The sequence below is a fragment of the Paroedura picta genome, chromosome 10 (genome assembly GCF_049243985.1).
Source record: "Paroedura picta isolate Pp20150507F chromosome 10, Ppicta_v3.0, whole genome shotgun sequence".
In the NCBI taxonomy this organism is placed as follows: Eukaryota; Metazoa; Chordata; class Lepidosauria; order Squamata; family Gekkonidae; genus Paroedura; species Paroedura picta.
The window spans coordinates 26,271,916-26,285,938 of record NC_135378.1 but is presented as its reverse complement, the minus strand read 5'-3'; the positions used below and the strand labels follow the sequence as shown (position 1 = coordinate 26,285,938).

Genomic DNA, 14,023 nt, shown 5'->3' with positions numbered 1-14,023 from the left:
TTTTCTTTTTTATGCAGCAAGTCTGATATGTCCCGCCTACGATTGGCTTCAGGCAGTGCCATAATGAAGCTTGCACAGGAGCCTTGTTACCATGAAATTATAACCCCAGAGCAGTTCCAGCTCTGTGCACTGGTCATTAATGTGAGTAATTATCCTTAAAGGTTTGCAATGAATGGTTAATTAAAGCAGCTCCTATTCCCAGCCCCAGAATTTGTATTCAAGAAAATATTTTACTTTTACTTTCTTGCAACATAACATTTGTCTTATGGCTGTCCTTGAACATTGCAAATGTTTCACTCTGTGGAACCATATTTTAAAATGTTTTTAGTGTTTATCAGATTTTTATTGCTCAGTGGCACTGTTTTTAAAAAGATCTTTTAACTCTTGCAGGATGAATGTTACCAGGTGAGGCAGATATTTGCTCAGAAGCTTCATAAAGCACTGGTAAAATTACTGCTCCCATTGGAGTACATGGCAATTTTTGCATTGTGTGCCAAAGACCCTGTAAAGGAAAGGAGAGCACATGCAAGACAGTGCTTGCTAAAAAATATAAGTATACGGCGAGAGTACATTAAGCAGAATCCTATGGCCAACGGTTAGTAAACTTTCTTGCCAATTCTCAATGACATTTTTATTCCAAGTACTGTTGGGGGCATTCTATACGAGTAAATATGTTTGTTTTCAGAAACTTTCCCAAGAAGCAGAAGTTCATTTTGTAGGGTGTTTCTTTTAAAAAGAGATAACTGTATTGCTTTCTTGTAACAGTATCAAAACAGGGATGTTTCTGGGTGTTTGCATGTACTGTATAACCATGGCTGTACTGTATAACCAGAGGAAAGAGCCCTCCCTTTCCACACTCAGAGGTGCTTAATTCCTGTTAGACACAAAGCTGTTATTTTCTGTTCTCTTCAGTGTAGCATAGTAGTTAGAACATGGAACTAGGATCTGGGAGACACAAGTTCAGATCTCCACTTTGCCATGGAAGTTCACCGATTGGCTTTGGCCCTAACCTACCCCACAGGGTATTTGGGAGGATAAAATGAAAGATTGACAAATGGTGTAAACTGTTCAGGGTCCCAGTTAGGAAGAAAGGTTGGGTATAAAAATGAAATAATACCTGAACTAGCAAGCTGTAATTTATGATGCCCTCCAAACCAGAATGGTGCATGCCGGTCCATGACTTGAAGTTAGTTTGCAATCCCAGATTAAGCATACAAACCATAGATTGCTAGTTTTACTGTGCTAGAAAGTTAAACTGTTTTGCACTAAACATAAAATAACTAATCAACTCGAAGTGCATGAGGGGGAAGGGCTATACAAGTATAAGACTCCTTTCCTACTGAACCAGTCTTCTGATGTTCTATACATATTACTGTATATTACTATATCCATTGGTTGCTTATGCAGCTTTTTATGCCTTATTGTTCCAGAAAAGCTTTTATCTCTGCTGCCTGAATATGTGGTACCATACATGATTCACTTGCTGGCTCATGATCCAGATTTTACAAAACCTCAAGATGTTGATCAGCTTCGTGATATCAAAGAGTATGTGCTTTCCTATATTAGGCTCATCAAAAACTGTAAATGGAGATCAGTGCATTTATGGGCAAGTCTGTATGAAATTGTATGTATTGTTTCTGAAGAAAAATCCATCCTCAGCGCTTTCACCAATATTTTAATGTGAAACACGTGTAATATTAGGAACATCTTTGTTATCAACAGAATATTTAGTGTATTTCTGCATTCCCTTGAATGTCTGTTTATTTTGCTGAGTACAGAACTCTTCCTCTGAGGAACACAGAGGAACCTGTATGGCATTTCCAGTTCCAGTCATTTACAGCAGTGGTCCGCAACCTTTTTCAGGTTGCGGACCGGCGGCGGCAGGGAAGGCGATCGCCCAGCCGCGCGTGCGTGCATGCGTGGGAGTGCCTCATATGCGTGTTTGCAGCTGTGCATGGCGCAAACACGCATGCGCGGCGTGGCCCTGCGGAGGCAGGGAGCCACGGCCCAGTGGTTGGGGACCACCGATTTACAGTATCTGACCTGCCAAACTTCAGATATCTTTAAGGGACTCTAGGTTAGGTGGGGGTTAATTTCTGAAAAGTTGTGCACACTAACAGCAATGGGCACATTTCATTTTCACACCAGCATTTGCTAATTTAAGATAGTTTTACTGTGTAAGCTGTTCCTTGCTAAGCATTGAGGCCATATTTTCTCCCAGTCCAACACCTTCTTTGCAGGTAATTTCTTCAGTTTGCTGTCTTTTAATTAATGAGGCTTGCTTTATTTGGCTTTCTTCATTTTCCCTTAATAAAAATACATTCAGGGTGTTTTTTTAAGTTTTATCGAATAGTTAAAACCATGAAACTGCAGTTGCAGGATTCACAGTTTAGAGCTTGAGGGGGAGGAGCCTTCACATTCAAAATCTGCTTCCTGATAGGGTAAGGAGTTAGTGTTCTGAATGAATTATGATGTTTGGGTGCTTTTTTCAATTAGGTGCCTGTGGTTCATGCTCGAGGTCTTAATGACAAAGAATGAGAACAACAGCCATGCCTTCATGAAAAAGATGACAGAGAGCATCAAACTGACGCGGGATGCACAATCCCCAGATGAGCCAAAGGCCAACGAAGTAAGAAATGTGGAAGGAGAAGGGTTTTGAAGTCAGTTGTTGAACAAGATGGACAGAATGCGTCAAAACGAGTACTAAGCCAGAATCTCTGATTTATCTCCAGAGAGAATTTTAGTTGTAAGCATTTCATGTTAGCAGTCTCATATTTTCAAAGATCTAGCAGGGTACAGTTGTCGCAGTGCTAATTGTTCCATAGAAAGGGAATAATATAAATTTGTGACAACTGTAATGTGAAAGTAGGAAACCAGGAAATATTCAGTAGCCATCTGATACAACATACTCTTCACAATTACAGTATTGCATATAATCCAAGATGTGTACCATGAGATATGGGGAGGGGATATCTAGTTTTTCTTATAAGCACAAAATAAGCCTATAGAAAGAAGTCTATATTAAAGTGTTACCTCAATTTTGCTCTTTTCAAATGTCAGATTAACATCCAGATGTACCATTATCTCTCTTTTCCCTTCAGAAACTCTACACTGTATGTGATGTGGCCCTGTGTGTAATCAACAGCAAAAGTGCTTTATGTAATGCAGAGTCTCCAAAGGATCCTGTATTGCCGACCAAATTTTTTACACAACCTGAAAAGGTAATTGCATTAAGCTTCGATTTTGGGAAGGTGATAAAAAACAGTCTGAAACTGGATTTTCTAGTTTGGCATAACTTCAGGTGCAGCAAGATGCAAAAAAAAAAGGAGCTTGCATCTCTTAATTTTTATTAACTAAATTATCCACTTGATAATCATCCTAAAGCCATCCAATGTTTTTTCCTTCTCTAATGAAAGAAAAATGCTACTAAGCTTACTTGCAGTCATTTGGAGGTGTTCTGAACTATTGAATCTTGATCTGTCATTTATTTTATAAACACCATGGCCCACTCTCTGCTTATATTTGTGGTCATGTAATTTCCATTTCATTCTGTCTGAGGAGGTGTGCATGCACACAAAAGCTCACACCTTGAATAAAACTTTGTTGGTCTTAAAGGGGGCCATCACAACTTAAACTTGGTTGTGCTATTTCAGACCAGCACAGCTACCCACCTGAATCTATTTTAAAAGCAGTGTTTGGCTATGGCATCTGTTTAAGAAAGTGAAGGATAAAGTCATCTTGGGCTTCCTGAACTGGCAAAAGCCCTTGTCCTGTTTTTGAATGAAATTTTTATTTATTAGAAATAGCTATTTAGAAGATGTAATACTAAATCTTGACAGCTCTCTGACAAATTTTACTCAACCGGGCATGTGGTTAAGAAGAAGAAATAAGTAATATTTCTTTGTTCTGCAGGATTTTTGCAATGACAGGAATTATATTTCAGAAGAGACAAGAGTTCTTCTTTTAACAGGAAAGGTATTGTTGATGGTATCAGAAGTATTATGTGCAACTCACTTAATCGGTTATGTGCCCACCTAAATTAACATAACCCAGTGATACAAAGTGGATAATCTGCCAGTCAGTATTTATTAATAAGGACTTAGACCAGCAAACTAAAAATGTGCAAAAGAAATATTGTTGTGCTTCAAATCACTCATGTTAGTTGGGCTAAATGTGGGATATAAAGCATGGACAAACCCTAACAGTACATGGTGTATTTGCCTTCTTTCGCTAACACTATTTAATCAGAATAAGACATTTTTCCAGTTTAACTTTTGCTGGAAAACTCACATGACTGATTTCAGCAAAGGACTAATATAGTTAAATAATTTGTAGATTGTGTCCTAGTTTCTCAACTTTGTGATTAAGATTTTTTCATTTTAACTTTATATATGCAAAATTATCCCAAGTTTGCTTAGTAATTATTGGCTGCTACTTTTAGAATTTACTGTACTTCACCATACAGGAAGAGTTTTGAAATCAAATGGTCAGACCATCTGTACCATGAAGCTGTATATGATTAAACAAACTTACTTTGTATATTTTAGCCCAAACCAACAGGTGTGTTAGGTGCAGTAAATAAACCTCTTTCTGCAACTGGAAGAAGACCATATATTAGAAGTACAGGATCAGAAACTGGAAGCAATAATAGTGTAAACTCAGAGCTGAGCTCTCCTGCAGGAAATCGATCAAGGTATACTTCAATTGGCTGCATAGTTTAGATGTTAAAAGCAGGCTTTCCTCTTGTACTGCACTCATTTCAATTGTCTGAATAATTGCCGTTGTTTCATCCTTTTGCATGCCAGGTTGTTAGGGGCAGAGTAATGGTGTTTGTCCATATTCCAAAATTGAATTTAAAACTTCAAAGTATGTAAAACTTCCAGAATTTGCATAGAAAATTAATTGCAACACACTAAAAAAATTTGCTGTATACGAATTCAAAGGAAATTCAGCTAGAGCAATTTAATTTTCTGTGGTTAAATCAAATTATTTGGAAACAATTTTTACTGATATGTTGATGATTCTCCCAGCTAGACTAGATGATGTACAATAGGCATAATATACGTGATGGGGGGAGAATCCAGAAATCATCTTCAGGAATGGAGGATCCTCTGCTGCTACTTTCTCCCTTCTTTTGTCTCTACTTCCCACTTTCCTTCTAGTGCTCGCATTTTCAGCTGCCTTTTCTTCCAATGCTGACTTCCCCTTTCTGTCTTCCTCTTCATAACCAACCAACCACCACACTGGCTTTTCTGCTGCCCACACATTCTGTAGCATTGTTACTGGGGTTACTAGGCAATCCCCCAAATAAATGAGATCTCATGATGTAACATTATGAGATCTCATGTTTTCCACTTGAGTTTTTGTTTTCCTCAGTGTTTTAATTCAGATTTTTCTTCTAACTTGCGGCTTCCATGGGTTTGTAGAAGAAAAATTTCCTCTATCTATACATAGCCCCATTGTATGGCTTTTTAAAATCCATCCTTTGGGGGCATGGTTGTCTACATGATTTGAACATACAAAGCTGCTTTATACGAAATCACACTATTGGTCTATCAAGGTCAGTATTGTCTACCCTGATTGGCAGTGCCTTTCCAGGATCTCAGGCAGAATATTCCACATTGACTGCTTCTTTTTACTAGATGTACTGGGGATTGAATTTGGGACCTTCTGTATGCCAAACAGATGCTCTGCCACTGAGCCCTAGCCCATTCCATTGCAATATAGTTTATTCTGTGACTTAACAGTAACAACAAAGTATTTGCTGTTAGAGATTCTACAGTGTTAAGCACCTAACTTGTTAGAGTATTATTCTCAGTCTTGCTTGCTTCATTAACTCAAACCTTTATTTTGAACTGAAGCCTATATGGTCTCCTATAGCCTCGGTATCTACTGTAACTTCAGCGTTTGTGTACCTGGCTGTATGAAGTGCAGGAGAAGCATATTCTCAAATTCATATGTGACTGCTTTAGTGCAGTAATCCCACCAGTGCAATGCTTTGTATTAAACAATAAAATGTTTAATGCCATAATTATAGATAATGATGATGAGATAAAGCTGAAGGTTGGCTGCCAATTGAAAATTTTTCTCAAGCAAAATAAATTCTCTCTACTGATTGTAGAGTGTCAGACCACATAATAGATTAAAAGCATGTGGAAGTTTATAGGGATTTTGTAATGCAGTATTGCCATGCCTGTACAGTGGAACAGAATCTCTGAAATGTGCATGATTCAGAAGACGACTTGCACTTTCAATTTCTATATTTGCTATGGTTGTAGAGATGGTGAGTTTGTGAAAGGAAAGACTTCATCCACACCTAGGGTTCTGCGATTCAGCAGCCGAAGTGGCCATTCCTGCCCGTAGGCGCCAGTACCATTTCAGCTGCCGAATCGCACAACCCTAATTTCCACAGTGTAGCTCAGAGGTAGGTATACTCAAGCCTGTTGAACTTGGTGAACTGAAATGCATCTAATTCTCAGCTAGATGTAGAATCCTGGGTTCAAATCTTCAATTGCCATATATTTTCCAACTGTACTGAGGCATTTGTTTTTTCTCAAAGCGGTTGTGAGGCTAAAATGAAAAAGCAGAGCCTCCTTTAATTTTTATTAAATAAAAATTATTTAATAAATATATAATGCTATTTTGTGAGCTCAAAGTAGGGTCTTTTGGGGGGTGGGAGAACTAGGATTTTCACACTTTTAACTTACTTGTTAGTGTACATGTTCCCTAGTTAGACTGAAAGGAAGAAAGTCCTACAAGGATGCCTAATAAAATATATACTGACTTGTGTTAATTCCTCCAACAGAGAGCAGAGCTCAGACATATCTGAAACTGGCGTCAGTGAAAATGATGAGAATCCAGTGAGAATTATTTCGGTAACTCCCGCCAAAATAGAACCTGTTAAGAACAAGGTATGATTAAGGTGCATTGCTGCCTAATGTTTTATGCAACCACTATATTTGCTTTGCCATCCCATTCAAACAAAGTGCAGATTAATAAAACCAGTTTTGCTGAGGATGGAAAGAAAGTTACTTACTGAAGCAAAGCTTACCTTAGTTCCTGAATATCCAATGAATGAGGAGAAGCCTTCAAATGTTTACGAGGCAGGAAGGGTAACAGAGATGATATTTAGTCCTCTGCGGAGCAGCATGTATAGAGGCTTGCTTGTTCAAAAGATTGGAAATCTTCCTATGTTTTCAGGTATGGTGTTCTATTGTCTAGGTATGAGATAGGCATGTGTATTGTGTTTTACATGATGTAAAGACTCATTCTGTCAATACAGTAATGATGCATTTCTGGTTTGTTTCCTATCCATAATATTTTGCGTTGGCTGACTTGCTTTGTTTTAAGCAAAACAGAAATAAAGTTAAGCGTGTAATAGACAGGATGTCAGACTGGAGAGACACTTGGGTCCCCTGTTAGCCATGAACCTCATTGAGTGATACTGTTCCAGTTACCTTCTCTTGAGTCTGACCTGCCCCACAAGGTAGGGGTCAGCGTCACACAATCACATATGTTGGCCTGAGCTCCTTGGGAGACGTAGTGTATCCAATTAACTAGGAACGTGTTAAATTGGGAATCGGAATGAATTTGAGTAAATTCTTACGTAGGTAAAAACAGCCCTTAGTATTATCTGTTCGCACATATCCATCCCGCATAGGAACTAAACCAAGCTGCCTGTCAGCCTAGTTGAAAAATGCCTTCAGACGCATACTCCCATTTCAAGTGTGCTGAAGAGAGAAGGTTGCAGTTTTGCATGATCTTTCCTGCCTGCACCAACTTACTTACCTTCACCAGAGTTATATTAACCAAACTCTTGAAAAATATTCAGAGCGAATCCTTTGTCACCACATATCCAAATCTGGTCAATAGCATTGAAATAAAATCCTTTGGGAAAGGCATTGCTGTGGTGCTTGCAAGTTGGCTATTATAGTTGCCCTTGGAAATATACTTCAGAAGCACCTCACAGCTTTTGAAGCCGGTATAATGGCCATATAACCATCTGGGATTCAGTTGGTCAGAGGCTAAGGGTTCATTTTCTTTTTCTAGGAGATGAATTCTGATCAGGCAACACAAGGGAATGTTAGCACAGAGCGAGGGAAAAAAAGAACCGCAGCAGCAGCTGGGGCAGAGAATATTCATCAAAAGGCGGAAGAAAAGAAAACGGACGAGATGGGACAGTCAGTTGCTCCCAAGCCCCGAAGAGGGCGTCCTCCCAAGTCGGAATCTCAGGGCACCACGGCAAAAAACGCTGAAGCTAGTAAACCGTCTGGCAGAGGACGGAAAAGGGTGGCGCCAAGTCAAGAAGGTCCAGGGGGGTTAGAGGCAAGTAATGCCAAAGCACCAAAACAGCAGGACACAGCAAAAAAAACAGTACCAGCACAGAGACAGATTGATCTACAAAGGTAAGAAAATGCCCACGATTCTTGAGGATGTTCTGAAATGTCAAAATAGATTTGTCGTAAATGCGGAGTGAGATGCTGGTAAACCAGAACCATTTACCTTTAAATTTTAGCGTTAACGAAGGCCTGGGCGTGTTGTGCTTGCAATCTTGGGTTTTGTTGGGTGATAATTTGGAAAGGTGCAGATGGTTCTATTGACAGCTCTCAAATTAGCTTTAGTGGAAACTGTGGTTTTGAAAGAACTCCATAGCCTGATTTTGCTACTGGCGCTTGTATTCTTGCTCCTGATGATTTTCATTGTCTCTTGTTCCTGCCCACTCCCCCCCATTACAGTTGTAGTCCTTGTAATACTATTCCAATTTCTTTGTAAAAAAAAAAAAAGATGCATAATTCTGTGTATGCAATTAATATATTTATAGTCCTATCAAATAAGCAACAACTAGATTGAGGATACTGGGATGACCCTTTTTCTTTTTGCAGCCTGACCCCCACCACATTCATGTTGATTCTGTAGATTCCTTACCTTCAGGAGTGACTTTGGGGACATGGCAACAAACTCCTCCCATCTGAAAATTGTTTGAATCTGTCTCTAGCCCAGATATTGAATTTTTCAATGAGCAAGATGCCAACTTTGACTTGATGATAATGATGAATATCAAAGTGTTCAAAGTACAAAAAGTTTGCCAAAAACTTTCTCCTGCGGTGGCTTGAGCAACCAATTACAAGTTTTCGTTCTTCTCAAGCAAACACTGAGCGGATTCCAATTGAAAGTTGCTCATGGAATCAAACCTTTCTGTTCCTTACTAGTGTTGTGATGGGGGGGGGTGAGGGAAATGCTGTCACTGAGAAAAGACCAGGTTTGCGGGCTTGGTCAGGCAAAATGGTTGGACAAGGAATTGGACAAAGCGGCATCCACTTAATCTTGCTGGCGGAAAGAGTGTGATGGGGCAAGATTCTCATTGACAGAAGAGTGAGATGATAGCAGTCTTGCCTGATTCTTCATCCTTTTTTCAGCCTTCCACCATTTCTGTTGGCATGACAATATGATCCAACCTACTGTTCTTAGTTGAACAAGCAGAAAGAGACTTTTTAAGGAATTGCAGCGTTTCTATTAGGGTTTGGCACAGTTTGGTCACCTCAGCAATCACCAAAGACCGAGGCAGCCAGCACCGCTCTGCACCTGCGTGCCAGCTGGAGCACTGCTGCCGCCCCTCCTTACCACGGCTCTGGCCTCCTATGCACTGCTTCAGGCTTCGGTGATTGCTGAACCACACCAAAACACACAATCCTAATTTTTGTTTTGGCCAGTAATAGCTACTGTTGAGTGCAGTGAAGGTGATCAGCTGTTCCTTTTGTGATTTGCTCTTGATGAACTGCTCCTTCTCCTTCAGGTTAGGCTACCGGAGGATTCTTCTTACCCTCGAGGGTCCTTCTTATCCCTGGGGTTCTCTCTAGTCCCACTGTTAATGGGCTTCCATTCCTTTCTCCCATTCAGTTTGAGACTATGGTCAAGAGCTCTGTGACCCAGCTTCCTTGGCATAGTTCAAAACGTCCGCAAATTCATCCCCATATTCACCTCGGCAGTTTCTGTCTTGGCTCGTGCACAGAAAACTGCTTAAAAGGAGGGCTATCAAAAACTCCATTTCTGTCCACACTTCTGATTTCCAGGTGAACTAGTGTCCTTTGTGCATTGGTTTCCATGTTAGTAAAGGCACTAGCTAATCAAATGGTTCACATATCTTCTTGCCTGGAGCGACTGCCTCTCCTCCTCCACTATCCTGCACAATGACTACCTCCCTCTGAGTTCTTCGCAATGTGAAATGGACTGGGGGGATTTTCTGGGGGCCTGAAAACCCATTTCCGCACTGCTGTAGTGCAAAGAATTCATGGTGCCTTGATATGGATGTGGGAGGAGGAGAGCTTTCTTTCCTCTGTGCTAAGAAGAGTTATAGCAGGATGGGATTTGTGTACCTCTCTCATCCTGTAGTCCTGTGCCAAAGTTGCTGGTCCTTCAGCCCTTTGTCAGTTCAAAATGTGTCCTCTGTTAGAAATCGGTTGCTGATCATGGAAGAAAAGATTTTAAAATTATCGCCATTCAGTTTCCTTATCCATCTTGCTTATAAGCGGACAAATGGGAAAAGCTTGGCCAGAAGTCTTCATCTGGCATTTAGTAAGAAGACAAAGTCACTCTGCTGCAAAACCATGGAAGGTTTGACTGGATGCTTGTTAAATATTAAACCCCAAACCCTGTCAAGTATCCACAAATTCAGTGCAGGTACTAGAGGACTCAGTGGAATGACCACTTTACTTGTGAACATAAATAACTAGTTATCAAGGCCAACTTGAAAGTGTGAGGTTGGTCTCCCCATGTTTTGCAGAAAGCCGCTTTTGAAGTGAGTAACAATGTGCAAATGGAACTTTAAATCCAGTTGGGCTTGTGCAAGCTCACATTATTTGTGGCATACAAAGCCACACAATTTGTGGCACCACCAGCCTTACAGCATGTGCTGTTAGGAGCTTAACCAACACCACAGGTGTTTTTGTGTGTCCTTCTCTTTTGTGGCGTCGGGCATAAAAACAGGAAGACATAAAGACATTAAGCTCCTGGTAGGATACCATTTATGGCTGTTGGGTTTTATTTAACTTTTGAGCCACAAGTTGAGCTACTCTGACCTTGTCTGTGTGTCAAGTAGCTTTATGGATTCCAGCCCAGGGTTAAGGAGCTCTTTCTTAAGTCTGGATTCTAGCAATATCTGGTATTTTAACGCTTTCAACAGGTAAACGTTCAAACATTTGACTTATTTAAACTCAACAGCCTCTGCTTGACAGCAGCCATTGTCCAAATAAATAAAATGTGGAACTTTTAAAAACCTTGTGCAGTACTTTTATCCAGCTCAGTAGTATACATTTGATATCTGTAGACCAGGGGTAGTCAAACTGCGGCCCTCCAGATGTCCATGGACTTCAATTCCCAGGAGCCCCCTGCCAGCAAATGCTGGCAGGGTGCTCCTGGGAATTGTAGTCCATGGACATCTGGAGGGCCGCAGTTTGACTACCCCTGCTGTAGACCATTTGTCCGCTTCAAAGATTTCAGAAAAAACATTAATGACAGCTCAAATTGATTTTGGTTTTGAAAAGCAGAAGAATCACCTTGTTCCCCCCACTGCAGGGGCAGTAGCACAGCTCCTAGCTTGATGTAGTTAGAATTTGACTCCCAGATGATATTCCCGTTTTAACATTTTTTCAGAAGCCAGGTGCTGGGAAGTGATGGAGATTCAGTGTTGGAGATAGAATCAAGTCCTGGATATTCTCCCAGTGAAATGGATCTGTTTAAACTTTGTGAGAGCAGCCAGGAAGACACTGAGGATACAGATCTAACAGAGGGAGGCTTCCTGAAGGTGCAGCAGGCAGCTTATACAGGGCTCCGTTTATGGATTTGTATAACTGGGGGTGCTGGAAGGAGGTGGTGGCAGTCAGGCCTTTTATGAAAAGGGTTGACATGGGGATGGTAGGTGTTGCTCCCTTCTTCTGTAGTTTTGTAAAATGGGTGGATATAGAATGTTGGATTTGATAATGCAGGTATACACAATCCTGGCTCGTATCCAGCGGCATTCAAGAAATGTGACACAAATTTTCCCTAGACAGGGTGGCTCTTTTGTTCAGTTCTATGCCCCTCTGGACTCCTTGTGCTGTTCCTGAGGGCCTGCTGATCTTCTCTTAAGGAAAACCTAAGAGAACTTAAGTTTTCTTAACTGTGGTTGGATACAGGCCAGCATGCTTCTCTCCATTTGCCTACGAATCCACTGCTGAGCAATTTCTAGACTCGAGCGAAAGCATCTTTATGATTGCACTTGCTTTGAATTAAAAGAATGTTCTTTTTCCTCCCTTTATCAATTTGTAACAATATTGTGGAGTTTACTGCGAAAACAAATTGCCTGTGTTCAGGGAGATAGGCCCCTAATTTCTACAGCAGTGATACCACTGAATACACAATTCATTCTAAGAAATTAAATGTGCACTTGAACAGGGAAAATTTGTTTTCCTGACTTGGGTAGACTGGAACACACCTCCTGAAACTTTCATTTTTCTTCTCTACAAGGTAAAAAGAAAATGTGCCCAGAAGGGAAGGAAAAGAGGACCCAATCCAGGCATGCCCCAAGCTTCTGCAAAAACAAAGAAACTTCCTATATAGGAACTGAAAATATTTCAACACTTGGCTTTCAGCTCTGAAGACAGAAGGAGAACTCTGCTTCCCGTTCAGTTGAAATTAATCTGCAGAAACTCTTGAGAGAGAGGCTAAAAGCATCTGTACTTATTTCCCCAGAGACTTTTTTTATGAAAAGTCAATAATTAAGCAAATTGCTTAACACTTGATTCCAGTCCCTGCATATCTGGAGTTTAAAAGTGTTTTACTCCATTAATTTTCATGCTGCATTTTTTAAAGAAAGTCAGAGGGAGGTCCTTACAAAAACATTAAAATGCTCAAACCTAGAACCAGATTTTGCCCATCTTTTTATGAGAAGTAGAAACCTACTGAATAAGGTTTTAAACGAAGACCCAAGAAAGATATCTGAATTCTTGTTTGCTTTACTTTTGGAGACTCTTATGTATAATTCTTTCAACCTGCCTACTTTCCAGCAAAAATAAGGTGTACAAATTTTGGTTCCTGCTACGAAAGTCACATAGTGGCAATTTTTATACATGTTGCTTTCTGACTTTTACCAGAGTGGGAGAGTAATCACTTGATGATTGATTTGCAAGTAGACATTTCATTTTTTTTAATTTGCCCCTCTGTTTTAGTTTAATATAATTTGCAATAAATGTACATATTGTTGTTTGTTTTATAAAAACATATATCACTTCTAAGTGGATTTACTCCTGTGGTTCTGTTGGAATATTCTAAATTTTAATGGAGTAAAGACAGCCCGGTATTTGATTTTATAATGTTTGTCACAAGATTTTTATTATTGATGTAAAAAATCAATTTTTAAAAATAGTTGGACTTCGGCAGCTTTGTAAGGAACGTTTGGAAATGTTTAGGATTGCTCTCAATTTTAAGCATTGTGCTGATTGAAAAATAAGTCTGTTTCACGTTTTTGTCTTCCTGTCCCAGCTCATTTTTAATGTTTCATTTAGAAGACAGTTGCATCAATATTAATTTTCCTGGCATTGTTTGGCATACTGTGTACACTTTTACGTACACATTATCATATTTAAGTTTGTTGCATAAAATAAATGCTTCTAGGTGTCATGTGGTATCATTTTGCTTACATTTCTGTAGGATGTTTGTTTTGCCTCTTTCACAGCGTTTTACATAATGCAGGACTGGTGAAATCCTCAGAACCTAAAAACTAATCTTGAGGCATAGGATTTTGACACTTTCCCAGTCTCTTCACAGAGCTTGAATTAAATTTAATGGTGAGTAAGAATTTTAAACATTTTCTTTCCAGGCTGGCTCTTTAAGGGCTGCAGGACATCAAACATTGTGACAAGATCACATTTATGTTGGCAAAAAACATGTTAACCATGCTCCATAAAGTTTATTTTCTCTTTTCTTTCACTGAGAAGCTTAAAATGCTTGTTGGAGAAGCTGATTCAAATGGTCCACAAGAATGGTTGGT

At 39.8% G+C, this 14,023-nt stretch overlaps 1 protein-coding gene across 2 annotated transcripts in view; it reads left to right on the top strand.

Moving 5' to 3' along the window:
- Positions 1-13,653, top strand: part of PDS5A (PDS5 cohesin associated factor A) — a 53,330-nt gene extending 39,677 nt beyond the window's left edge. The window contains exons 24-34 of one of the 2 annotated variants that reach the window (XM_077301728.1): positions 18-141; positions 391-595; positions 1,431-1,545; positions 2,497-2,629; positions 3,102-3,221; positions 3,913-3,975; positions 4,548-4,693; positions 6,806-6,911; positions 8,050-8,405; positions 11,650-11,800; positions 12,502-13,653. In XM_077301728.1, the coding sequence (XP_077157843.1) occupies positions 18-141; positions 391-595; positions 1,431-1,545; positions 2,497-2,629; positions 3,102-3,221; positions 3,913-3,975; positions 4,548-4,693; positions 6,806-6,911; positions 8,050-8,405; positions 11,650-11,800; positions 12,502-12,594 (1,612 nt within the window). In that variant the 3' untranslated portion in view covers positions 12,595-13,653. The remainder of the gene's footprint in view (positions 1-17; positions 142-390; positions 596-1,430; positions 1,546-2,496; positions 2,630-3,101; positions 3,222-3,912; positions 3,976-4,547; positions 4,694-6,805; positions 6,912-8,049; positions 8,406-11,649; positions 11,801-12,501) is intronic. The other variant, XM_077301729.1, reaches the window with a different exon arrangement.
- The last annotated feature ends 370 nt before the right edge of the window (positions 13,654-14,023 follow it).